Below are 27,812 nucleotides of genomic sequence, written 5' to 3' on the forward strand. Positions count from 1 at the left end.
ATTTCTGAAATGAGAAAAGGAATTGCTGGTACCAAAATTCACGTTTCCTTTTTGGTGGAAATTCTCCAGCCAAGCTTGGCGCTAACGGAGTAGGCGATTTCACTTCATCGTCACCTCACAAAAGACTTCCAAATTCACTGCGGCAGACACCGCAAAATAAAAATGTTAAATACATCCTAGCTGGGAGGGGATTGAAGCCTCCAGGCTCAATCAAAGGTTTGCAATAATAGGATTCATTTAAAAAAAAAAAAAAAAAAAAAAGGACAGATGGGTTTAGAAAATGTTGCAGTGAAGACTGGAACGAGATGAGCTCACAGCACCAGCCTGTCTTTTGTGGACCCGCACAATGATCCCTGAGCCAGACTAGATTAGGATGCCTCGCGACTAGGGGTCCAGAGACAGAGGCCTCCAGTTGCCAGGCACTTCGGGAAGAGAAGGCTGAAATGATGCATCAGATTTACAGCTGCAGTGACGAGAACATAGAAGTTTTCACCACCGTGATTCCTTCCAAGGGTGAGTGAAATTGCCCTTGACCGTTTCCTTAACGTGGCATATTAGGCAGGAGGGGAAGGACAGTCACATGCTGCCTTACTACGGTTTATCCTCAGGTCGCTGGGGTCTGACGGACTCTCTGTTTTGATGGTATTTGATTTTTTGAAGGAGGGAAAGAGGCACAAGGATAAACATCAATCACTGAGAAACAATCCATCAAGGGGAGGGCGAGAGCAGCTAAATGCTCCCTGTTTCATTAAATTCAGAACCAACAGTCCAGTACAACAATGGAAGTGACAGCAAGCCATTGCTGCGGACACAGGTGAAAACAAAATCCCAGGGCTAGATAGAGACTTTCATTTTTTCCAGTGAGCAAGTGGGTTCTGAAATGAGAACAGCTGGCTTAAAAGTATGACTTGTAACTGTGCCATGCAATGTGCGGAGAAACACTCCCGGCGGCTGCTTGAAGTCCAATGAAACAGAGAGCGCCCTGACCCTGGGCTGGCTTCTCCACAGAACCCAGGGCCACCTTGCAAACTTAACCTGGAACTAATGCTGCCAGAGAATGCGACACGAGAATCTTGACTTTATAAGCTCGTGTGGTCCTCAGTGAATGGCGTTAAGGGCTTTGTGTGAGGGTTCTGATGACTCCAAGTGTCTGGTTCCTGGGCAGTCCCCTCACCCCCTCCTAAGCATGGCCCCCTCTACTGCCGCCTCTGCTCTTTGCCTGCGCTCCTGTCTTGCCCCCTCCCATCCATCCCCATGACTCAGGCTTAGCCCCTGGTCTCATGTCAGCCTTGAATGAAGTGGGCTGGGTGTTTGCTGGTGTTGTGAGTCCACATTCAAACAATTCCTTTCTTCCCCTGTGTCAGCCGCCGACAGGGCCATTGCACAGCGGGGGAGGGAGAGATTCCGTTTGGCCACAAAGAGACAGCCTGCAGGACATAAATTAAGCTTTAGACATTTACTGCCAGATCCAGAGAGAGGGAAAAGAGCTGGGAGTCTGCCGCCCACGTGCAGGAGTTGGAATTCCCTCTGGAAACTCTGAAAGTCCAAGCTGACCCTGGGAATCAGCAGTTTCGCTTTTGGGGGGAACTCCTCTTACCCCTGGATGTTCACAGTGGCATTGGTTCTAAGAGGGCACAACTGAAAATAACTTGTGTCCATGAAGAGGGGAATGGTTAAAATGTGGTGCCCTCATGGTACGGAATACTATACATTGTCAACAGGAATAAACTAGATGTATGAACATAGGTAGATCTAAGCATAATGCTGAGTGCCAAACACCAGGCTGAAAAATTATATATGTTTGATAGCATTTCTGTAAATTTGAAAATATAAACCAATACTATATATTGTTTATGGATATGTATCTACAGAAAAATACTAAAACATAGACCAGAAAGATACAGATAAAATTAGTGATCTCAGTAGTCTTGGGAAGCTAGGGAAGGAGAATTAGGGAAAGGTAGAAAGAGAACCAAAATATTGCCTCTGATTTTGTATTTCTTGTATATGGGAAGAAAACAAAGTAGAAGCAAATATGAAAATGTTAAATGTGTTTATTTTCTATCATTCATTCCGCTGTACAAAATTTTTAAAGAGAGAAAAAGTGAAAGACCAAGTGATTAAGGGACTGCTGCCACTTCTGCACTGTTTGACCTTGGGCAAGCTATTTAACCTCTCTGGGCCTGAGTTTCCACTGCTATAAATGGGAGGAACAACTTATCTTCCAGGATCATATGGGGAATAAATGAGTACATATATAAAGCATTTAGAACAGTAGCTGGCATGTGGTAAGCACCATTAAATACATCACTTACAAAGTGATTTCCAATTTTATTTTGTATTTAGAATAATCAACATGATCAGTCAAAGATAAATATGTAATCTTATCTTTTTTCCTTGTCATTTTCATTCATGGCCACCTCCTGGTATTAAACAAAGTATTCAGTGGTATTCATGGACATTTCACTGCTCAGGAAGCTGTCCTCTAGAAAAGGATTATGGCCATTTTGTATTTTATCATGGATGAATTAAGTCCACCTCTTCTCACTTCTTGCCTGGCCTCACTGGCCTTCTCCAAAGCCTCCAAGCAGAGGGCTCTTCATGAGAGAAGACAGCGCTAGCAGGTCTTGAGTCGCCGCTCATGAGAGAGAGTGATAACTCTTCATTACATTCCATATCCCCTAACTGTACAAATAGAGTCGCTTGATTCTATCTAACAAGGGCTCCTCCCTGGTGTGCCGTTTCCCAAAGGCTGCGGGTTAGCCATGCTTAAGGATGTTCAGTAACCAAACCTTCCCCAGTACAACCTCAGCAGTACAGGCAGTGCAGCCTGGTGGTTAGGAGTGTGGACCTTGTTCCAACATCGACTGTGTGGCCCCTCTATCCCTCAGGCATCCCTATCTATGCAAGGGAGTTCACAAAGAGTAGCTACCTTGTGAAGTTGCTCTAAAAGAGATAAACAAGCCATCACCCAGGGTAGTGCAATGTGAGCCATCATTACATTTATTGTTTTTGTATTATATCCCTCTTTCCAACACACACATTTGAGTTCAGCCCAATACCTACATACATACTTTTTTTAACTGAGCCATCTTAAAACCTCCCCAAAATATGGCAATAGCAAATATTATGTTGCTTCTTAAGTATTTTGAAAGGCACAGGACATAGACCAATCCTGTAACTGAGAACATGTGTGTGGTTTTACTTTCTTGAAAGGATGAGAGCCCTTTAAGGGAAAGATTTCATCAGCACAATTCACAGTAACTACAATAGATAAACATCGTGGTTTTATGAAAAAGTTGTGCCAGAAGTTATTTCAGTGGATTTAACTCTGGGTGAACAACACCATAGCATTCAAAATAATTCATTTGGGATAAGCAACAATGGGGAAGGGGTGGTGAGGGAAATTGGGGAACAGCAGGAGGAAACATGGAATGTTCCAGAAAGAGAAATCCTAACAGAATGCTATCATCTGTAGCCATCACCTACTCCTCCCACCTTCCCTCATCTTGCAGAAAAAGAGGAAAATCATAACTACCTCTGATTCCTGGGAATTCATTCCTCATCAGGTGCTAGACCAAAGATTTTTTAAGGATGAGTTCCTTTAATCTTTGCCATAGCCTTCTGAGGTAGGTGCCATTATGATTCCTGTCTTGAAGGGAGGAAAGTGCGACAGAGAGAGAGAGAGAGAGAAAGAGAGAGAGAGAGAGAGATTTACCCAAGTCGCATAGCTGGTAACTGGCAAAGGATCAAGTTCAGATTCACACCAAGCCAAGGGAGGGAGCCGGGAGCTCTGGCTGCTAACCAGCATTCGTTTCTGCAGGCTTCTCAGGCTTTGCAGAAGATAACAAGGCCAGCACTCGTCTGTCACTCATCTGATATTTGACACGAAGTCATTTCTGTTCTAAGCCGGGCAGGGACATGGTGGGATTTAAGTTGTAAGTGGATCATCCTAGCAGCAACATGGAAAACAGACGCCTGGTGTCTCCATTTTCAACAAAATCCACACCTTTTCCCAACCAAGTAACATTTTTAATGGTTAATTTCTTTAAGTATTTTTATAATTCTGGTAAAATATACATAACAAAATGTACCATTTTTAAAAGTATTTTAAGTGTCCAGGTCAGTGGCATTAAGTCTATTCACATTGTTGTGCAACCATCACCCCATCCATCCTATCACTTCTTCATTATCCCAAACTAAAACTCTGAACCCATTGAACACTAACTCATTCCCCCACTCTTCCAGCCACTGGTAACCACCATTCTACTTTCTGTCTCTACAAATTTGGTTTTTTTGTCCTTTTGTTTGTTTTTCTGTCTCTATAAATTTGACTACTCCAGGAGCCCCATATTAAGAGGAATCATAGACTATGTGACCTTTTGTGTCTGGCTTATTTCACTTAGTACCATGTGTTCAAGGTTCATCCATGTGTAGCATGTATCAGAATTCCATTCCTTTTCAAGGCTGAGTAATATTCCATCACATATAGACACCATATTTTGTTTATTCATTCATCTGTTGGTGGACATTTGGGTTGTTCCCAAACCTCAGCTCTTGTGAGTAATGCAGCTATGAACTCTGTACTCAAGCCAAGTAACATCTTCAGTCGCAATGACCCTGTCTCTTTTTCCCATCTCCTCCTCTATGCCCCTGCCTCGCCAGAGATTCAAGCCTTCTTAGTGTTGTTACTATAGCTATATCAGCCTCGCTGGTGTTGTCTAAAACCATTTCTTTCTCTCTGTCTTTGCAGTATCCAGTCCAGCCAGAAGAAGAGCCAAAAGCTCTCAACATCTGTTGACCAAGAATGTAAGGAAACTTTAGTTTTGATGCTGTTTGGTTGCCTTTCATTTAAAAAGCAATGCCAGGCTTCTTCACTCTCCCTCCACAGCTCTCAATGGCCAGGAGGGTTTCAGTGTTCCGTGTGGTGGGTGCTGCACTCTCTGTTCTCCACTTAACCAAAATAATTGACAAATGTCAACCAGACACCGAGTGACCCAGAACTGGACCTCTTATTCTGCCATTTTCTCCAGGCACAGAGAGTAAGCCTTGTTTTATGTACACATTTTTTCTTCTTGTTTAAACAGAGTCCATGATATGGACATAGCATTCCTGATCTAGGTGTTTTCCTATTGTTGGCATTTGTAATGTTCCTTTTTTTTTTTTTTTTTTCACTATTATTAATAGCACAACAATGAATGTATTTATACAAAATACTATTCTTTTTTTTTTTTTTTTTTTTTTTTTGAGACGGAGTCTCGCTCTGTCACCAGGCTGGAGTGCAGTGGCGCAATGTCGGCTCACTGCTACCTCCGCCGCCTCCGGGGTTCAAGGGATTCCCCTGTCTCAGCCTCCCAAGTAGCTGGGACTACAGGCACATGTCAGCATGCCCGGCTAATTTTTTGTATTTTAGTAGAGACGGGGTTTCACTATGTTGGCCGGGATGGTCTTGCTCTCCTGACCTCATGATCCACCTGCCTTGGCTTCCAAAGTGCTGGGATTATAGGCATGAACCACGGCACCTGGCCAAAATGCTATTCTTTCAGATTAATTCCTCAGAGCATAGGCCTCAAAGTAGAATAAACATGTAAAAGGATAAGAACAATTTCATCCATCCATCCACTCCTTCATCAAATATTTGTATTCCTACTGTGTGTGACAAACATTGTGCTAGATGTAGAGAATTGTGATTTGCTCAAACTGGTTCTTTTTACAGTTTTGTCACATACTGTCAGGAATTCTGAACAACTGGGGGGCTTCCAGCAGTGCTTGTCCATTTACCACCAACATCACCAGCATTGGCTTTCCTCTTTTTGTATTATGTTTTGCTGCCTTAACATGCATATGCATTACTCTAAAATTAGCTTACATGTCTTTAGAGCCTAATGCTGTGCAATTCCCATTTTATATATAAATATCTTCACATAAAAACTGTCAATACATCTTTGCGCTTTAAAGTTGAAACTGAATTGTCTCCTCCTGGTTGTACTGGAGTTTCTATTTCTATGACAATTTTTCATAGGATAGCATTTCAGTTGTGAAGTATCTCAATTTTCAAAAGCCTATTCTCCATTAAAAATGTTTTTCGACTGGGCACTGTGGCTCACACCTATAATCCCAGCACTTTGGAAGGTTGAAGCAGGAGGTTAGCTAGAGCCCAAGAACTCGAGGCCAGCCTGGGCAACATAATGAGACCCCGACTCTACAAAAAAAGTCAAAAAATTATCCAGGCGGCCAGGTGCAGTGGCTCATGCCTGTAATCCTAGCACTTTGGAAAGCTGAGGCGGGCGATTCACCTGAGGTCAGGAGTTCAAGATCAGCCTGGCCAACATGGAGAAACCCCATCTCTACCAAAAATACAAAAATTAGTTGGGCATGGTGGTGCATACCTGTAATCCCAGCTACTCAGGAGGCTGAGGCAGGAGAATTGCTTGAACCTGAGAGGCAGAGGTTGCAGTGAGCCAAGATCGTGCCACTGCATTCCAGCCTGGGCAACAGAGCAAGACTCCATCTCAAAAAAAGAAAAAAATAGCCAGGCATGGTGCTATGCTCCTGTTGTCCTAGCTACTTGGGAGGCTGAAATTGAAGGATCATGTGAGCCAGGGAGTTCAAGGCTACAGTAAGCCATGGTCATGCTACTGTACTCCAGCCTGGGCGAACAGTGAGATCCTGCCTCAAAAAAAAAAAAAAAAATTAATGTCCTTTGAATGAGATGGAGTTTTACTAGTTGTTTTTTGCATATAACATGTACATATACTATACATGTAAATATATACATGTATATAAATGTATTACCTTTTTATTTCCAAAAGCAGTATATGCTATATAAAATTTTATACAATACAGTAGTCCCCCCCTTATCTGCAGGAAATACGTTCCAAAACCTCTAGTGGACGCCTGAAACCATGGATAGTACTAAACCCTGTATCACTATGTCCTCTAAATCTAATAACCGGGATGGCTACTAAGTGACTAACAAGTGGAGGTTGTCCACGGAATGGAGACCCTGGACAAAGGGATGATTCATGCCCCAGGAGGGGCCATGTGGATTGGTGTGAGATTTCATCACACTGCTCCGAATGGTGCAAAATTTAAAACCTATGAAATATTTCTGGAATTTTCCGTTTAATATTTTCAGACTCTACTTGACCAAGGGTAACTGAAACCATAGATGAAAGGGGACTACTGTATACTATCAGCAAATCCTGAGAAGCTACAGAAGAGAGGGGTTAGATGTGTAGACTTCAGAGTCAAATGGCCTGGGTTTAAATCCCAGTTCTATAAATCCCAGTTCTATCCATTTCTAGCTATGCGACCCTGAGCAAGTTGTTTAGCTATTGTGGAACTCAACTTCCTTAGCATTAAAATAAGGATAGTAAGAGAACATATCTCAAGAACCATGGGAAGGAGCAAATGATTTTTTTTTCTTCTACAACAAAAGCCACATTTATTTTTTTCATTTTTTCTCTTTTTTTGTGTGTGTGTGGCAAATGATTTAATGCATATAAAATGTTTAGTCCAGAGCCTGACGTGTATAAGCATTCAATAAGTATTGGGCATTTTTTTCTTTTTCTTTTTTTTTTTTTTTTGAGACAGGGTCTCACTCTGTCACCCAGGCTGGAGTGCAATGGCATGGTCTTGGCTCACCACAGTCTTGACCCCCCTCGGCTCAAGTGATCCTCCCTTCTTAGTGATCCTCCCTTCAAGTGATCCTCCCAAGTATATGGGACTACAGGGATGCGCCACCATGCTCAGCTAATTTTTGTACTTTTAGTAGAGACAGGGTTTCACTATGTCACCCAGTCTAGTCTCAATCTCTTGGACTCAAGCAATCCCCCCGCCTCGGCCTCCTCCCAAAGTGCTGAAATTTACAGGTGTGAGCCACAGTGCCCAGCCAGTTTTTTTGTTTGTTTGGTTTTGGTTTGTTGTTGTTGTTGTTTTGTTTTGTTTTGTTTTGTTTTGAGACGGAGTCTCACTCTGTCGCCCAGGCTGGAGGGCAGTGGCACCATGTCGGCTCACTGCAACCTCCGTCTCCTGGGCTCAAGCAATTCTTCTGCCTCAGCCTCCTGAGTAGCTGGGATTACAGGCACCCATCACCATGCCCAGCTATTTTTTTAAAATATTTTTAGTAGAGACGGAGTTTCACCATGCTAGCCAGACTGGTCTCGAACTCCTGACCTCAGGTGATCCGCCCACCTCGGCCTCCCAAAGTGCTAGGATTATAGGCATGAGCCACTATGCCCGGCCCAGGTTTTTTTTTTTTTAAGTGAAAAATTTCCATATACTAAACTATATTATGCCTTATTGTCTGATAATGTACTGCTTTGCAATTTGCTTCTTTCTCTTAATAAATCTTGAATATCTTTCTATGCGAATTCATCTGTATAGCTTTACCTTATTCTTTTTTTATATACACAAACATTTTTAAATCTTTATTATTATTATTACTATTATTATTTTTGATAGGGTTTTGTCATGTTGCCCAGGCTGGTGTTGAACTCTTGGGCTCAAGCAAACCTAGTGTCTCAGCCTCCCAAAGTGCTGAGATTACAGGCCTGAGCCCTTGTGCCTGGCCTACCTCATTCTTTATAGCAGCTGTATAATACAAAATTGTATGAATATGCTATAATTTTTTTTACCCAAACCAAACCTGAAGTTTTCTAGATTCATTATTTAACCAAAATATCAATAAATAGGATTCCCCATTTTTTTCTATTAAATAATGCCACAACAAATTCTTGAACATATTTTTATGTTCTTAAATGATTCTGAGGATAAATTCATAGATATGAAACTCCTAGGCCCAAGGAGATAAACATTGAAACAATTTTATAGCCATTGGCAAATTTCCAGCAATTATGTTTTAAAACAGCTTTTCCAGAACAGCTGAGCCTATACTGTGTGGCATCAATGTTGTTAGTCTTTGACAATCAGATAGGTAAACATATCCTGTTTAATTTGTACTTCTATAATTATTGATGTGATTCTTTGTCTTTTCATAGATGTATTGATCATTTCAACATTTTTTTCCCTTCGGGTTTCTTACTCATGTCTTTTGCCTATATTTCTCTCAGTTATATGCCTTTTCCTTATTTTAGATTTGGGGGTATGTGTGCAGGTTTTTTACATAAGTATATTGCATGATGCTGAGATTTGGGCTTCTAATGATAGCATCGCCTAAGTAGTGAACATAATACCCAATAGGTAGTGTTTCCACCCTTTCCCCCTTCCCTTTTTCCTCCTTTTTGGAGTTCCCAGTGTCTATTAGTTCCATCTTTGTGTCTGCATGTATCCAATATTTAGCTCCCACTTATAAGTGAGAGAACGCAGTATATAGTTTTCAGTTTCTGTGTTATTTTGCTTAGGATAATATCCTCCAGCTGCATTGCATCCATGTTGATGCAAAGGATGTGATTTTTCTTGTTTGTTTTGTTTTTTTGTTTTTGAGAGACAATCTCACTCCGTTGCCCAGGCAGGAGTGCCCATGGCGTGATCTCAGCTCACTGCAACCTCCACCTCCTAGGTTCAAGCGATTCTCCTGCCTCAGACTCCGAGTAGCTGGGACTACAGGTGCCCGCCATCATGCCTGGCTAATTTTTTTTTGTATTTTTAGTAGAGACGGGGTTTCACCATGTTGGTCAGGCTGGTCCAAAACTCCTGACCTCAAATGATCTGCCAGCCTCAACCTCCCAAAGTGCTGGGATTACAGGTGTGAGCCACCACGCCCAGCCAAGTTTGTTCTTTTTTATGGCCGTGTCGTAAAAATATGGAATACTTCATGAATTTGCGTGTTACCCTTACCCAGTGGCCATGGCAATCTTCTCTGTATCATTTCCATTTTAGTGTATGTGTTGCTGAAGCAAGCACTGTATGCCTTTTTCGAGAACCTTTTGTATGTTAAGAAAGAGAAGGGTTTCTAATGGATGGAAAATTTGATTGTAGGGAAACTGATTCTGATCCTTCTCATGGTCCCTCAAAATTCAGTCCCAAAGTCTAGAAGGAAAATGCTCCCAACTTTCAAGGAGCAGTGGGTGAGGTATTCCCAAAAATTGAAAGAGAAGTTGTCCGTGGGTAATTTGGAGTTTAAGAAAGTTTCACCACAGATCTTTCAGTCTTTTGGTCAAGAAGTTTGGCTCTTGTCTTCCCATATTCAGTCTTCCTCCAGGTGGACAGCGCAGGAGTGCTCTCTGGCCTTTTGCACTTGCCTCTGAATTTCTGATTTCCCCTAACAGTTAGCTTAGCCCAGCCTCTGCTTGTAAAACTCAGCCCCAGTCATACAGACCATTCAAATTAGAAGACAGGCAATGTCTTTTAGTCCACCTCCTCCTTTTGCAGATGGGAAAAGTGAATCCCAAAAAGGAAAGAATTGTCTCTGGTCTCTTGTGTCCCTAACCAACTGACCCTTGGCTTCCCTTTGAGTCTTTGTCTTCTCCAACTTGATGATCTAAAAGCAATTGTGATTGGTTATCTTGATGAGGAAAATAATTCTTATTTTGCAACTGTACCCATATTTACAACTTCCTATGGTCTTAAGTTTGTATTTGTGTCTCTTCTCATCCCTTGGACTACCATGTGGATGGATGTCAGGTTCCTTCTTCTCAAATATCTCTTTCCTCCCCGAGCGATGCTTAATATCAGCTTTCCTTCCTCTCTGACTCTTCTTGAATTGTATTTCTTCCAAATTCAAGGCAAAGCCTCACACTGTTCCTTCTCTAGACGGTCTCTCCAGTCTTTAATTTTTTTAATTCTTAGATAATTTTATTGATATTTTGATCATCCCGATGCCCACTATCATAGGACTAGCTCAAGGAGATAAACTTACACAAAGACGTGGGTCAGTTAAGCCTTCTGGCATGGAGCCACGACAATGGAGATTTGTGGCCCCTTCAGAATAAGCAGGCGGTCAGCCATCAGAAAAGATGGATAAATGAGATTGCAAAGGTCACATTCTTCCCAGATTTCAAGCTTTTGAGGAGAAATATTTGTGGGGTTCTCCTGATTTTTTGAAATGCACAGAGTGCCGGGCACGGTGGCTCGCACCCATAATCCCAGCACTTTGGGAGGCCGAGGCAGGTGGATCACCTGATACTGGAGTTCGAGCTCAGCCTGACCAACATGGTGAAACCCCATCTCTACTAAAAATACAAAAATTAGCCGGGCATGGTGGCACGTGCCTGTAGTCCCAGCTACTTGAGAGGCTGAGACAGGAGAATTGCCTGAACCCGGGAGGCAGAGGTTGCGGTGAGCCAAGATCATGCCACACTGTACGCCAGCCTGGGCGACAGAGTGAAACTCCATCCATCTCAAAATTAAAAAAAAAAAAAAGAAAGAAAGAAAAAGAAAAGAAATGCACAGAGCAACCAGTTGCACTTGCACTTGAAAATTCCTATCTGGCTGTAGGCCCTTTCTTTTTTTTTAAGACAGGGTCTCACTCTGTCCCCCAGGCTGGAGTGCAGTGGGATGGTCAAAGCTCACTACAGCCCCAACCTCCTGGGCTCAGGCGATCCTCCCATTTCAGCCTCCCAAGTAGGTGAGACCACAGGCACATGGCATCACACCCAGCTCGTTTTTGTATTTTTTGTAGAGACAGGGTTTTGCCGTGTTGCCCAGGTCTTGAACTCCTGGGCTCAAGCCATCTGCCACCTCATCCTCCCAAAGTGCTGGGATTATAGGCATGAGCCACTGCACCCAGCCTGAATATAGGCACTTCTATGGGTTTACCAAGATCACGCACTTAGGAGGCATGAAACCATGGTTCTCATTCTGGCTCTGTCCCTTACAGTTCTGTGGTCTTGAGTAAGACACATGGCCTCTCTTGGCCTCAGTATCCCTATGTATAAAATTAGGCTAGAATTGAGCTAGAACATTTCTGTGGATCCCCTCAGCCCCAAAGCATTGTGATTCTCTATTATCTCGGTCTTCTTGACTGTCTTTCTAACTGCCTATCAGCAACCTAGGCAACAAATAAGCAGAAGTGTGAATCAAAGATGTCAGCGGATGGGATCCTGAGGCTTGTGTGTTAGCTCGTGTCTTCTGCTTTTCCTACCTTGACCTCTCTATGACCAGCAAAGGAGTATTACTTTATTGTGGTAACGCTTGTTACTCTAGTACATTCCCCAACTTCAGCTGACAGTTTGCTGACCTAGAAAAGGAAACTTCCAGCATTCAACCCTTATCTCTCATCCTCCCTGCTCATTAACATCCCATACCACCATCCTAATTCTCTAATCTTGCTCCTATCCTCAGGATGTAAAGAGCCTCCTCTCAGACCAGTGTGTTCTAAGACCACCAGCAGCAAACTCAGACTGTGTCCTATAGACCAGAAAATAAACCAGGCTGCCAGGAGACTATCAGGAGGCCACATCCATCCATTCAGCTGTCTGTTTCCTGGGACGGGCCTAACCCACTGAGCTGCAGCCATCTCAGAGCCTCTGTTATTGTGGAAAATGAGAACCAAGTATCAGGCCCAGCTAAGAAACAGGAAGGCTCAGAGCCGGGCCCTTCTCCTCTTTCCTTTCCTGCTACTGGCATGCTTTGGTGGGCTGGAGGAGGCATGACCCCAGTCGCGACCTGGCCTCCTTGCCACCCCCAGGAAACCTCCTACATCCATCTGGCTGCTGGGCTGAGCGGCTAATGTCACTCCACTCTCTCCCTCCCCATTCTCCCTCCCCACCATGTAGAGAAGAGATGGGGAGGTGGTGGTTCTTGTTCCTGAAAGGGAACATTTGTCTCCCTTTCAGAGGAGGAAATGTTGGAAGGCAGCAGCAGTCTTCCTGTGGACTCCAGGCTTCACATCCTGCCTTACTTCCTCCTTCTACAAAGTGGGTCTGAGAACTCCGCAGCAGTCCTCACTCCTCCTCTCTGAGAGCGATGCTGAGAGAATGAAAATAAAATCAGGAACAGCTGTGATGAAAGGGCTGCCCACCCCCCCCACCCCCAGAATGAATGACCCAGTGTCCTGCCTATATATAAATATGCAGGATCAGAGCCCAAACTACCAAGATTCCCCTTCACGACTCTCCATAGTAAGATAAAATGGCTACTATTTGTCTCAAGTTTTTACACTTAAATTATCTCAATGATTTAAGTATTTTTATTACATTCTTTTCCAAAAAAAATAATAATAATACCGGTTGGGCATGGTGGCTCACGCCTGTAATCCCAACACTTTGGGAGGCCAAGGCGGGCAGATCACGAGGTCAGGAGATCGAGATCATCCTGGCTAACACAGTGAAACCCCGTCTCTACTAAAAATATAAAAAATTAGCCAGGCGTGGTGGCGGGCACCTGTAGTCCCAGCTACTTGAGAGACTGAGGCAGGAGAATGGCGTGAACCCGGGAGGCGGAGCTGGCAATGAGCCGAGATCACACCACTGCACTCCAGACTGGGTGACAGAGTGAGACTCCATCTCAAAAAAAAAAAAAATTTTTTTAAGGCCCATTTTGGTGGTCTCTAACAGAGTAACTTCCCAATATAACTACTCAGCAGGTGGTGATGACTGAAAACATTTTAGCTTTGGGCCCTTTGTTCTGGCTTATCAAGATTTCCGTGCACAGAACCACACCCAGTGGAAATTCATCTCCCAGCTCCACCCTGATCCAGACACTCTGCTCTGGGAAGTGGGGGCGCCGGTAGGAGAGCACCCCGTGCCCCCTGCTCCACTTTGCCAGCGGCTTCTTTCTTTTTAAAAATCTGAGACTAAGTTGGGCCTGAGCCCTCTCCCTAGGTCTTCGCTCTGCTAGAGCATCCAAAAAGTTGTCGTCTGCATGAACAAGGGTGTTGTCCACTCAGCTACAAAGACTGTAAGACCTCGATCTCCAGAACTGCCGTCGTTTCAAGGCCTGTCCTATTGTCAAAACACGTCAGGCGACCGGGCAGCTGACCTGCCCAGATCTCTGGTCTGATGGCCCAGGCTCCTAACTCTGTGAAGGGCTTGCTGTTGAAAAACACCCCTGTCCCCTCCAGAACCCTCATTTGCTTGCCCCATGGCACCATTTGGCAGTCTGAAGTCAAATAAAGCAGCCACTTCTGGCCGGTTTCCTGCCCAGGTTTTGTCGCTGCTACTAGAATTCACTGGAGTCAGGAAGGATCAAGAGACTCGCTCGACGCGAGCTCCATCTGCAAAGCTCCCGCCCTGGGGGCCGTGGGTCCTGAGGCCCGAGCAGAGGAGTGGGCTAACCGCGCTTCCCCCGCCCGGCAGGTGGTGATCGAGTCGGACCTGTACACGCACCAACCCCTGGAGCTGCTGCCCCACCGCGGAGACCGCAGGGACCCAGGCGACGGCCGCAGGTTCGGGAGGCTCCAGGCCGCGCGGCTGCCCACAGCCCACCCCAGCAAAACCTCTGCCAGACACGGTACGTGAGTCCCGGCCCCAGCTTCCCGCACCTCCCTGGACGCAGGGACCCACTCAGAGCCATCCACACGCCCAGGTCAGGGCAGCGTTGGCGGTGGCTGAGGCCTCAGTCGCGCCAGGTGACCAAGCACCTGTGTTTTCCCAAGTAAATGCTGTTTCCACCACAAAAGCACCTGCTCTCAGGCCTTACCTTACTTAGCCCCACACATCTTCTACCTATAAAACAATCACTCCTAGGTGTGCGTAATGAGTAAATACTTTTTCCTTTTTTTTTTTTTTTCGTTTGAGACAGGGTCTCACTGTGTTGCCCAGGCTCAGGTGCAGTGGCAGCAATCACAGCTCACTGCCCTGGGCTCAAGCCTTCCTCCCGCCTCAGCCTCCCTGGGACTACAGGTGCACAGCCACCATGCCCAACTAATTTTTTTTAATCTTTAAAAGACGGGGTCTTGCTATATTGCCCAGGCTGGTCTGGAACTCCTGAATGCAAGTGATCCACTGGCTAAGGCCTCCCAAAGTGCTGGGATTATAAGCATGACCCACTGAGATGGGCTCTTATCTACCATCTTGCTCCACAGGAGGCCCTACTTTATTCTAGAGATAGTGTAAATCAGAATGCTCTGGGGGAGAGAAAATCATGACCCATGAAGCAAAGGAGACTCGCATAATTTATTTAACAGAGAGAGAGAGAGAGAGAATGTGTGTGTGTGTGTGTGTGTGTGTGTGTGTGTGTGTGTGTATGTAAAATTGTACAGGCTCTTCATAAACTGCCATCATAAAATCTTACCATTCTAAATTTGAATGACCCAAACAACAATCTATAACAAGAATGTAGGAGTAAGTTTGTCTTGAAAACTGGAAACATTATAGTTTTACCTTGAATGCTATTTTTTTTTTAATGGCTTCCACCCCAAGCAGCTAACCAGGAATCTGCCTCTAGCCCACCCAAGTCTATGAAGGTATTTTGCCTTTAATTGCTGGTTTAGGTTATTTCTGTTATGCCCACAACCTAAAGTTATTCATATTTTAACTCCAAAAATACACAATAGAAAGTACAGGGTGTCCTTTGGAAAGCCTTTGGGCGTTGGCAATTTTGTATATTACAAGAACTGAAATAAGACTCTACTGAGTATAGTCCCTTCCTCCATCCATCTTTGAGTTTTCCCTTTGTAGATGCTAGACCAGGCCACCAAGATTTCTTTGATTGCTAAGAACCTAATCCTACTCCTCTGATCCTTTGCATAAGAACTCATACATCAAGCTATATTCTCTATTAAGTGGTTACATACACGTATATGTATGCGGAGTTTGAAAGCATTAGGAAAACCACAATCTGCCTTGCAAATTAAGACGAGATAGATTTTTCTCTGTGTCTATATATAGGTGGGTGGGTGGGTGGGTGCATGTGTGTGTGGAAAGAAGAAGAGACAGAATATTTATCTTTTCTATAAAATCATAAAGTGAGTTTAGAGCCATGCTTCTCAAATTTTAATATGCAAAAGAATCACCTAGGAATCTTGTTTTTATGCAGATTCAAATATAGTAGGACTGGGTAGGCCCCAAGATTTTATGTTTCTAACAAGCTTCCAGATGCTGCTGCTCTGGGCACAACATATTGAGCAGCAAGGATTTAGAGATGATCTAATGCGTGGTTCTCAAAGTGGAGTCCCGGGAGCAGCAGCAGCAGTCCCCGGAAAATTGTTGGAAATGCAAATTTTATGGAATTAGAAACTCCAGGTTTAGGGCACATCAATCTGTGTTTTAACAACCCTTTCCCCACCACCCTTCACTGCCCCTGCCCCACGTGATTCTAATGCACCCTGAACATAGAGAGCCTCTGATTTACTGCAATTGCCCCTCTGCCAATTTCCAGAAGAAACTGAAACCATAGAAACTGTTTGACCTACCCAAGGTCGAACTGCTTGTAAGCAACAGAGACAAGATTAAATATCAGGTCTTTTGATTCCTTAGCTAGTGCCTCTTCCCCACAGGGAATGTCTTTCCAACTGTCTAGTTTTAGGGATCACTTTCATTCCTTTCTAAGTAGTTTGTGGAAGCTTGGGCTGCCTGAGTCAGTCTTTTATTCTAAAAGACAAGAGCAATAAGTTATGATATGGAGAGAATCTGCCCAGCACGTGACAGTCAGCTCATGCAGGAAATATGCCAGTGAGGTTTCAAAAAAAAAAGAGAGAGAGAGAGACTGGGCTGGGGATTGGTTCAATTCCTTCACCTCCTCTAATCTGATAGATTCCAGAGTGGGTGGGAGGGAGGGAATGTTTCTGAGTCAAAGCCAGACTGTCCTCCTGTCAAGAAAGGTGCCTGTCTCCAGGGAGCTCAGATTTTGAAACTGCTTTTTTCCTGAGCCATAGACGGCACCTGGACGCAGTAGTTGTCTCACCTGGGAGAAAGATGCTCTGGGGTATCCTGGGAATTGTAGGAACTCTGAATGCAGAGACCTGACTGAGAAACTCTCAAGTGCCTGGAAATGGGGCAGTGCCCAGGCCTGGGCCTGGGAGAATTGGCTGCCTCTAGGACTTCTTCTGAGATGTCCTCAGGCACCTCAGAACCAACTTGTTCAAGCCTTTCCTCCTTTCTCAGTGGGAGCTATTATCCTTCATCCCAGCAAGTCCCCAGGATGTTTTCTGTAATGCCACCTTGTCCTCCCCACCCCTTCGACATGAAACACTGACAGCATCAACTCCTAGGTGTTTCTCTCCTAGCCCTCTTGATACCTACCTCGAGCTACCCTGGCTCCCCCTCCCTTCATCTCGACTGTGTAGAGAACATCATCAGAGAAGGGCCCAGCCTCCAGCCCCTCCCACCAGGCTACCAGAGAGGTCCACATGGAGCAGAAATCTGCCCCTGTACGCCCCCAGCTTTAAGTACTGTGTCTGCTCCTGGCCTCTGCCCTCCAGACCACACTGACCTCTCCAAGGCTACCTCCTATGACACCCCTGTCCTCACCGTTCTATCATGTAGAACAGCCCTGAGCCATGGAGTAGTTCTGTGACAGCTCCATGATATCCTGCTTCCCAGGACTTTTCCTGACACTGTTCTCTCTGCAGGTTGCCTTCCCTGTGTCTCTCCACCTCGCAAATTCCACTTTCTCCTAGCCAGGGTAGAGGGTCCCTCGGTCAAGCCTCCTTAACCCTGAAAGACCACCCAAAGTCAGTTCGCTACTCCCTAAATCACCCTTACCTGGCTTTATCATAACTGTTATGTATCTCTAAAGCCTCGTTTCCTTGACTGGAAAGTACAGACTATTCCAGACCAGCCTGGGCAACATGGCGAACCCTATCTCCACAAACAAAAATTAGCCAGGCATGGTGGTGTACACCTGTGGTCCCAGCTACTCCGGAAGCTGAGGTAGGAGAATTGATTGAGCCCAGGAGGTCAAGGCTGTAGTGAGCTAGAGATTGCACATGCCACTGCACTCCAGCCTGGATGACAGAGTGAGACCCTGTCTCAAAAGAAAAGAAAAGAAAGGCTGTGGTGAGGATTAAATGAGGTAATACTTTTATGGTTTGTGTTCAGTACAGTGCCTGGCGTACAGACAAAAATGTGAACTGCTATTATTATTAGTTATGCCAGGGCTCCATTCATTATAGTTTAATCTTGGTAGTCTTGTAATACTTGATTTCATTTGCATTAAGGTATTTTCTTGTGGGAGGGGAGTTATTTCTAGATTCTGTAGTATAGTCAGATGGGGCTTGTCCTGGGACACCTGCCCCAGAGAGACCTGTGCTGAAAGCCAGCTTTCCCCTACATTTTGTCAGCTACCTCAGCTCAACACCTGAATCCTCAGAAGCTTCAGGGCAAAAACTACTCAGAATTAGGTTGGGGCATCAGGAATAAAGGCATTAGAAAGAAGGTTCTCCATCCATACCTCTCGTAAAGCCAGTGTCCCATGATTCTGATCTGATACACTCCAGTCCTTCCATGTTATGGGGCTGCACTTCCTTCCCAGCACACGCATGAAGTGTTCTCTGCTCATTTTTAGAGGGGTATCCAGAGCACCGTGTTAAATAACTGATCCCAGCTCTAAAGACTTAACTCTGAGAACCTCTTTAACCTCTTGTGATCTGAGGCCTTGGGAAGGAAGGAAGAGCTGAAGGCACATTCTGAGCACCTACTGCATGCAGACACAGTGCTAAATGATCCACACGTGTGATCTTATTTTTAAATAGACTTTAATTTTACAGCAGTTTTAGGTATACAGCAAAACTGAGCTGAAGGTACAGAGGTTTCCCATATACCTCCTGCCCCCACACACAAGGACAGCCTCCCCACACACACAAGCACACCCTCTACCCATCAACATCCTCTACCAGACGGATATGTTTGTTATAGTTAATGAACGTACATAGACATACTGATCTTATTTAGGCCTTAGTTCCAGCTCCCCTAGAAGAATGACAGTTGCCTCATGGCCTGACCCTCCTGCCTGGTTTTGCTGCTTGGTACAAAGGCCTTTAGAAACTCCCTGCCATGGTTGATTGGCTAACAAGGTAATTGATGCAGAGCCAGGGGGAGGCAGAACACAGAGTACCACTGAGTAATATCTCCTCTGTTCAATGTTGCAGTGGGGATTTCTGAACCCAAAACATCAAATCTGTGTGGGAATCGAGCATATGGAAAATCTCTGGTAAGTAAAATAAGCCTGCTTAGTTGTATCTGTTGTGCATTAAGCTTCTGGTCATGTCTAATTCTCCTGTGCCATGAAGAGAGACTCAGTGTTCTTTGTTCCAGGCCTGAGGATTATTAGAAAAGCATAACTGGCTGTTCTTTGCTCCTAAAAGCTCTCAGTTGGCTCTAATTTGTGCCCTTGTGGAACATCCCTGGCTGCTTCTCTCTTTCTTGTAAGAAATTCAGCTCTTAGGCAAACAAAAGAAGCTATTATCCAATAGACATCTTATACATGGTGGGGGGTGGGGGCGGGATGGGCTGGTTTCTATCACAGGACCCTGCCAGGTAGAAATGCCTGACTAATTCCCAGGGGAATTAGTCACAGGGGAAAAGAAATGTGAGGTTCTCACATGCTATGAAACACAAAACACCAGTATCTTAGTTAGCACAGGCTGCTGTAAGAAAATACCATAGACTGGGTGGCTAAAACAACAACGTCTCACAGTTCTGGAGGCTGGGAAGTCCAAGAGCAAGATGCCAGCAGATTCAGTGTCTGGCGAGGGCTTTCTTTCTGGCTTGTAGATGGCCACCTTCTCACTGTGGGTTCACATGGCCTTTCCTCTGTGCATGTGGGGAGAGGGAGATCCCTGGCATCTCTTCCTTTTCTTATAAAGGCACTGATCCTATCATAGGATCTCTACCATCATGACCTCATCTAAACCTAATCACCTCCCAAAGGCCCTGCTCCCAATACCATCACATCCAGGACTAGGGCTTCAACACCTTGTGGGGAGATCTGGGACAAGCATTACCCACTCAGACTGGTCTGAGTCAGGCCAAAATGACCAAGCTTTTATGTTCCCTTCTCACTCCATCAAGGCATGTGGGCTGCGCCAGGAAGGGTGTGACCTTGACAAGGTGGCCCTCTACAGCCAAGCCCACCTGAAGGAATTAAGAGCTTTCTGCTACCCACCCTGCTGTCCTCCCTCCCACAGCTGGGCAGCTGTCCTTCCTTGAAGGAGATGGAGTGGCACATCTCCAGGCCTATCAGTACATCTCTCTCATCTCTAGCCGTGAATGTTGGGTTCCCTCTTGGTTAGCAGAGTCAGCAGTGGCTGGAAGTGAGGTCAGCTCAGGCATCCTAGTCTCTTTGAATATCCGCTCTCAAGATCTGTAGGTGGTGCAATGTGAGAACCAGAAGAGACCCAAGTTATTGTGCCAGGCCCTCATCATCACAAACAAATTGACAGAGATATCGGTGCTTCGCTCCTGGTCTGGGCAGGAGACCTAATCCAGGGAATCTCATTTAGGTTATCACTATTCTAGGAAAACCACACACAGGGCTGTTTCCTCTTCCCAACCTGGTACTTAGGGGAAGCCAGGAGGTCTGGGCGGTTGATGTTGAGGGAAGATTATCAGGCTGTGACAGTTCCAACAGCTGCCCTCACCTGAGCCAGAGAAAAAGCAAGGTCAAGAGGAGGCAGGTAGCCATGATCTTGGACTGACTAGCCCCAGCCCTTAAGCTGGCCTCAGACAGTGTCCTTGGCAGAGAGGTAGTGACAGCAGGAGTCCAGAGGAAGCTGGGAGGGTATAGGGTGGTGATGAGGATATAGTTACAAAGGGAGGGAATAAGAATGAAGAGGAAGAGGCCAGGCACAGTGGCTCACACCTGTAATCCCAGCACTTTGGGAGGCGGAGGCAGGTGGTCACCTGAGATCAGGAGTTTGAGACCAGCCTGGCCAACTGGTGAAACCCCATCTCTACTAAAAACACAAAAATTAGCCAGGTGTGGTGAGCCATGCCTGTAATCACAGCTACTTGGGGGTCTGAGGCAGGAGAATCACTTGAACCTGGGAGGCAGAGTTGGCAGTGAGCCAAAATCTGCCACTGCACTCCAGCCTGGACAACATGAGTGAAACTCAGTTTCAAAAAAAAAAAAAAAAGAACGAAGAGGAAAAGGAGGCAGCACAACAGACCCTTCCTCCCTCAGGCCTGGAAACAGTTGGGGCTGGGGTCCCACAGCTTATCAGAGATCCGTGACCCCAGCATGGGAGAGCAATCCAGTGCTCACACAGCTAAATCCCAGTCAGTGCTGAAGTGTGCTGGGTGAGACTGGCCTAAGGACAGGGGAAAAGAGTGGGAACAAGGCCTTTCACCCAGAGATGAGGGGTGTGGGAGTTCACCATCCCATGGCATAACGGGAAGGAAGCGTTCAGATGGACCACAAGGTGGCAGCAGCTCTGCCTGCAGTCGGCCAGCTTGGGGTGGGAGGAGGGATGAAGAAAGTGCCCTTGACTGGGAATTTCCCAGCGATTTTAGGAATGTGGTGACTTGAAGCCTTGGATAGGGCTTAGGGGGAAGAACACAGCAAGCGGCCTCTGGACTTAGCCCTGGTTAGGCCACTGGTTAATTTTCAGTTAACTCTCCATGTTCCTGAGTACTTGTCCACTCTTTGGGACAGGTGAGGAGGGCTGCCAAGTGGTCCAGTCCCAGACCCTGCTACCCACATAGACACTCAGTGCTGTGGGGACCTGAGGGCAGAGAAAGATCAACATGGGCCACCAGCCTCAGGGAAGGCTTCCTGGAGGAAGCAGTCTTAAAGGGGAGACAGATGAGGCCTAGAGCCAGAGGGTGAAGGAGGAGGTGCTGCTGTGTGAACATCAGAGAAGGGAGCACCTGCTGCTGGCAGTGGAGCTACTGACACACACAGGGACCAATGGGAGGCCGAGCTGCATAGATGAGGACGTCCTGTGCTGGGGAGCCTGGAGGAACAGCTGTAGAGTCGATCTGCCCTGCAAGGTGGTTGGGCGGGGGTGGGGGTGCCTTATGCTTCTAGAGTCCAAGGAGGGGCATGAGGAATGTGGTGGATCTGGTCGAAAGCAAGGAGGTCCGAGGTCACTGTCGCTTGAAGGCTGCAGCAGAGGAAACGGAGAGGCTGGGCTGGCCCTACCCTACACAGCCTAATCAAAGCAAGAATCTGCAGAATTTAGTAACAAATTGGACACCAGTGATGATGGAGGTGTGAGGGTGGTAGTTGCCACATAAGACTGAGCTGTGCTGTCTCCAGTTTCTCGTTTCTCTCTCCTGAGTTTCTCTAGGTCAGTGGCTCAAAGTGGAGTCCCAGGACTAGCAGCACCAGCAGCACCAGCAGCACCTGGGGAATTGTTAGCAATGCAGATTCTCAGGCCCACAGCAGACCCATGGACTCAGAAGCTGAGGTGGTGGGGCCCGGCACTGTTTAGCAAGCCCTCCCAGGCAGTCCCATACCTGCTGAATAATGAGGACTATTTCTGGGTGGTGGTGGTTCCATTCAGTCATTCCCACTTGCAGACGGCCTCAGTCAGGGCCAGAGTGGGAAGGCAGATGCATCCTCACACTCCCTCCCGCTTCCTCATGGCAGATTCCGCCAGTGCCCCGGATCTCAGTGAAAACTCCGGCCTCTGCCTCGTTGGAGGCGACAGCCATGGGCACAGAGAAGGGAGCTGTTCTGATGAGAGGGTAAGTGCTGCGTCTCTGGCCCCAACACCTGTGGCCTCCCACTGTCCTGATCCTTCCTTCCCCAGAAGAGCACCAGGCTGCCTGGTTGACAGACCCTGGAGAGGCTGACACAAACCCATGCCAGCTGCAAGTTACCTTTAATGAGGCCAATAATCCTGGGTCTCTGCAGCGCCTCATCAACTGTTTCCCTAGGATTAAATGGGAGAGTTTTTCATGGTTTCCACTTCATTAACGCCACTCTTTAGGCTTGGAGAAGTCATTTGGGAGGTTTTTTGGTTAATTAGATGAATGTAATCGCGAGCCATATTCAGAACCTCCCATAAGCATGTGGGCATCAGAAATGTCTCATGAGTAAGTTCAGGATCCCCTGTCCACCAGTTAAGAAGTGTGTCAAGTACAGAGGTTTCAAACCACACTTGCAACTGCAGTGTGACTACTCGCTTTTATCCAGAACCGGCAGCTAGGGAGGCAGGAGTGGATAACCCCCAACACCCCTCAGTGACACTGCCTTCTGCCTTGCATCAAGACAGTGAGTCTTCCATGCGATTCAGCACATACCTGTATGCCCCGGACTACGTCCTCCACACCACAGGCATTTCAGGGTGGTGAAGGGTTAGGTTCTTTTCTCAGATCTGCTTTCTAGCCTGGAACTGCCACCAACCCACCATGACTTCAGGCAAGTTATTCAGCCTTCCTGTCCCCATCCGTTCAAAAACAAAAAGGTAAAATAGGAATCACAGGGAGTACCCATCTTAGGGGTTGTGGTGAGAATTAATTTTTTGGTTTTTGTTTTGTTTTGTTTTGTTTTGAGAGGGAATCTCGCTCTGTCGCCAGGCTGGAGTGCAGTGGCGCAATTTTGGCTCACTGCAACCTCCACCTCCGGTATTCAAACAATTCTCCAGCCTCAGCCTCCCAAGTGGCTGGGACTACAGACGCCCACCACCATGCCCAGACGATTTTTGTATTTTTAGTAGAGATGGGTTTCGCCATGTTGGCCAGGCTGGTCTCAAACTCCTGACCTCAAGTGATCCACCCGCCTCAACCTCCCAAAGTGCTGGGATTACAGGCATGAGCCTCCACACCTGGCCTGAGAATTGAAAGAGATAATGTGTGGAGAGCTTAGCACAAGCTGTTGTCAGCGTGTTTCAGGAAACTCATCTAGTAGTTGGGAAGCCATGCACTTGGGAACATGTTAGATGCACGCAGGTGGGGCTGTAGACTACACCGTCAGCCTGAGCACTGCACACTTTGAAAGCAATGAGAGGTCAGAGCAAGAACAGGCTAGTGAGGAGCACTTCTGAATGACAGAAGGTTGGCTAGAAAGAATTATAAAAACCAAGTCATGTGTCACTCAATGTATGGGGACTTAATTGGAGAAAACAAAAAATTTTTTCTTTGATTCGATTATATCCAATAAATATCCAAAAAGATTGGATCATATTTATTTTACCTTAATGAGGTACAGTTTTTAAGTGGCAATAACTGTTGCTGGCTGCTGGTGTAAACAAGCAAAAACTTCACTGTGCCGTGACAGAGGCCACCCTTTCAGTCCACATGGCTGCATTGCAAAGGGTTCTAAATGGCTCCATTCTCTCTAAACTCAGTCATAGTCATTTCAATTTGTTCCTGGACCCTGGTTACAGAAAAGAAAAGTAAGGCCACCATTTCGTTCACCTAAGGGGAGAAGGGTGTAGGTAATGAACACATGTTGAGGCCCACAATGTGCCAGATGCTTCACTCTCTCATTTTCCTCCTCCAAAAAGCCCCTTGAGTTAGATGAGATTATCTCCATTTTGCACATGAAGAAATTGAGGCTGGTGAAGGTTAAGTCGCTTGCCTGAGGTCACACAGCAGATGGGAAGCAGGAACCTATCCCAGACTTCATGCTTTTTCAATAGCTGCTGCTTGTGGACCTGTCCTTTCCAGCAAGTTTGTTCACATAGAGGCTGGAGAGGTAGGGATGCAGAGCCTTTGGCAAGACCAGACCCAGAGCAGGGGGACAGGAGCAGAACTTGAAATCCTTGAACCAGTGGGTCCAGGGCCACCTCCTCCATTCACGCCATGGGAAGCTTTCCCCAGGGGAAGCCGTTCCTGTGAGGGTCCCTACAGTGACCTTACAGCTATGTGGATCCTGGTCACGGAGGAGGAGCAGAGGAGATAGAGCTCTGGCCACTCTTCTCGAGGGCAAAAATGAAGTCTGGCTCATGAGCGGAACACCCTCCCCACCCACTCCTGACTTTTCTTTAGATCCAGACATCTCAAGAAGATGACTGAAGAGTATCCAGCCCTTCCCCAAGGAGCGGAAGCCTCTTTACCACTGACGGGCAGTGCTTCCTGCGGGGTCCCCGGCATCCTCCGGAAAATGTGGACAAGGCACAAGAAGAAGTCTGAATATGTGGGAGCCACCAACAGCGCCTTTGAGGCCGACTAAAGGTGACCCTCTTCAGGTGCCCTGTTTTGGCCGAGGTTCCCTGAACAAGAGGAGAAAACTTCAGGATTGGAACTGAGCCACACACACCTCTGCTAGTAGCTGGTCCAAACCCATTATCCTCCCTCACTCATTGATCACCCTCGGATAGAGCACAGGAAAGAAATGTCCCTCGAAGGCAAAATATAAAACTGTCCCTTCTTAGAACTGCTAAAGCCATTGGTCTGAAAGTGACTTTGGGAGGTCATAAAGTTTGTATCTCTATCTTTAAGCAAAAAATTAAACTTTCCCAGCTCATTTTAAAGACCTCCAAGGAAGGAAAAAAGCAATTCCTCTGTCTTCCTTGTGAGTTGCTCTAAAGTGTGTGATTTTCTAGTGTAAATTGACTTTGAGGCACTTGTAAACACAATGGTTCTTACTGTTTCCATTACTGCATTTACTTCACCTTGACAAGGTATAATTTTCAAGGACAAAGCACTATATATTAAGTCAGTAATTCTAATATCCACTTGAGAGTCTACTCAAGGTTGATTTTCATGGCCATTTGGCATGATTGCATGAACTCTCTATTCTTTTATGTGCAGTTTTTCTATAGAAAAACATTAAAAGTTAAATGTTGACTGCTAATGTTTTCTGAAGTGGCATAGTCTAGTGGAATCAATAATCCCTTGCTTTGGTATAATAATTTGAACTTTTGAAAGTGCTTTCTCATCCATTATCTCTTATCTTCACAAAATCCCTGTGGAAGAAAGCACAATTATTCCCAATCTGCAGAGGGGGAAATGGAGGCCTTCAGAGGTTACGGACCAGACACCAGATAGTGGAACCAGACACTAGGTCCTCAACTTCTCTCCAGGGGACTACCTGCTTTGCCTACTCTCTAGCAACTGATTTGGGGAAATTTTTAAATGGTGAGAGAGTGTGTCTCTGGGGGCAACCATTGAAGGGAAGACTCTGATAATGTTGGAACAAGTAAGGGATTTGAATGAAATACATTATCATATCTTATATGTTAGCTTGAACCAGAAAAAGTTGCCATTTTTGTAGGTCGAAAACAAGCATCAATTTCATATGGTTCAACCTCATATATGATACTATGCTTTTGTTCTATCAATGAAAATGTCATCATCAATTCCATTGTCAACATTAGTAGCCTTAAAACTATAACATAATAATAATGATGATAATGATGGTTATAGCTATCATCTATTAAATGCCTACTATGTTTCAGGCATGATACTAGGCAATTTACATGTATCATCCTAATCTTTCTAACAATTCTATTAGGTGGCCCTATCCATTTAATGGATGCCAATTCAAAGAAGTTAAATGATTAGACTAAGGCACCTAACTCATGTGAGTGTCAGGCTTCAATGCCTGTGTTAGAGCTACTCCTTCACACAAAATAGTTCAGAACATAGAGAAGGACCAAGGTTAATAAATGATTTTCATCCCAAACACTAAACATGATTGATGGGTAGAGGCTGCCCGAAGTGCTGTGTAGAGATGGAATCTGAGATAGAAGAATGCAGTGGTCAATTAGTAATGCTTACCCATGGAGGGATTAGTTGACACATGCCTTGTATATTTGTCATCTGTGGCCTAAACTCTGCCCCCAAAGGTTTGTTTTCTGATTCCGAGGTTTAAATTAATCTAGCTCACTTAATGAAACCAGAGATCCTATGGTAAATTCAGCCTAAGACAGTGCTGGAAATTGCCATATGTTGGTACAAAGAAGTGTTTGGCCACATTACAGGTCTCAGACTCAACTGCTATGTGTGACTGCTGCTCTGTGCCTATGCATGCTTTTTTGCTGAGTTCCCTGTTTCCATATCTCCAGGTGAACCATAAGAAGGCAGAGGGTGGCTGAGAAGCCTGGGCTTCTGGGATTCCACCTTGCTATCTCTGCTCTTCAACCATTGTTTTAGACTCTGAACACCTGATCCTCATACCTGAATGCTATTTGGAGACTTGGGCATCAAGTGGTCTTTTAAGAAGGGGCTGTCCCAAAGAACTGTTCAATAATCTTATTCAATAGAGATATTGGAGTCTAGAACCAAGTTAGGGAGCAAACCAGTAACCTACGCTGGTCGTAACAGAGGATCCTACAATGATGTTTGTTTTTAAGACAGGATCTTGCTATGTTGCCCAGACTGGTCTCAAACTCCTGGGTTCAAGGGATCCATCCTCCCACCTCAGTCTCCTGAAAGCTGGGATGACAGGCACATGCCACCACACCTAGCTCCTTACAACCATTTATTTTAACTTATTTCATTTATAACTGATATCTTTCATTTGTATGTGGCAGCTAGAGATTTATATAGGATGGAAGTAATTTATTTTTAATTTAAATATTTCATGTTGAACGGTTTGCCTTGTATAGAACGTTTTATTTGGCCAATTCAAATAAAAATAAAATCTGCTTTGTTTGTGACATTAATGCACCACTGTAAGAGCATGCCTGAGGCTCCCTCATTGAATAAAAGTGGCGACTTTCACAAAGGGAAAGAATTAGGAACCTGGATCTCACTGCTCCTTTAAATGAGAGGGATGGTAAGAAAGAACCCAGCGTGTTCTTTCCATCCTAAGGCAATGTCTGGTTTTGATATTATGGGCACTGCTCAGCAGTTAACAGCAAGGTCACTTCTGTCAGGGCCTGGACTGGCCTGACCTGTCCTCCCTGGGCTCAACCTCCTCCTGCTGATGCTGGCCCCTTGGTCCCCACCATAAGCCCCAGGGGGTCCAGTGGCTATTGTCAGCCTGCTGGTCTCTCACTTTTGATGGGGAGAAGATGCAACCTCCCTGTTCTGTGCCCACCTCTTGTTCAGCCTCGCTAGAGACTGCCCCCATGACTCATGTCACAGCCACTTGCAGAAGGACGCCAAGGCTCGCTGCAGCAGGTCATCCGG

The 27,812-nt window shown here is 45.6% G+C and overlaps 1 protein-coding gene and 1 non-coding gene across 2 annotated transcripts; one reads left to right on the forward strand and one right to left on the reverse strand.

Annotated features, from left to right (window-relative positions):
• On the forward strand, nt 1–27,351 carry VXN (vexin). Its single transcript, XM_033202247.1, has 6 exons — nt 1–513; nt 4,754–4,809; nt 14,202–14,355; nt 18,935–18,996; nt 22,378–22,475; nt 24,723–27,351. The coding sequence occupies exons 1-6, from the start codon at nt 444–446 to the stop codon at nt 24,904–24,906; spliced, it is 624 nt and encodes a 207-aa protein (XP_033058138.1). The 5' UTR covers nt 1–443; the 3' UTR covers nt 24,907–27,351.
• On the reverse strand, nt 9,761–9,867 carry LOC117079753. Its single transcript, XR_004435596.1, has one exon. It is a non-coding gene; the product is annotated as a U6 spliceosomal RNA (small nuclear RNA).
• Nucleotides 27,352–27,812: the final 461 nt, after the last annotated feature.

Source organism: Trachypithecus francoisi, unplaced genomic scaffold, assembly GCF_009764315.1.
Source record: "Trachypithecus francoisi isolate TF-2019V2 unplaced genomic scaffold, Tfra_2.0 Lachesis_group7, whole genome shotgun sequence".
Lineage (NCBI taxonomy): Eukaryota > Metazoa > Chordata > Mammalia > Primates > Cercopithecidae > Trachypithecus > Trachypithecus francoisi.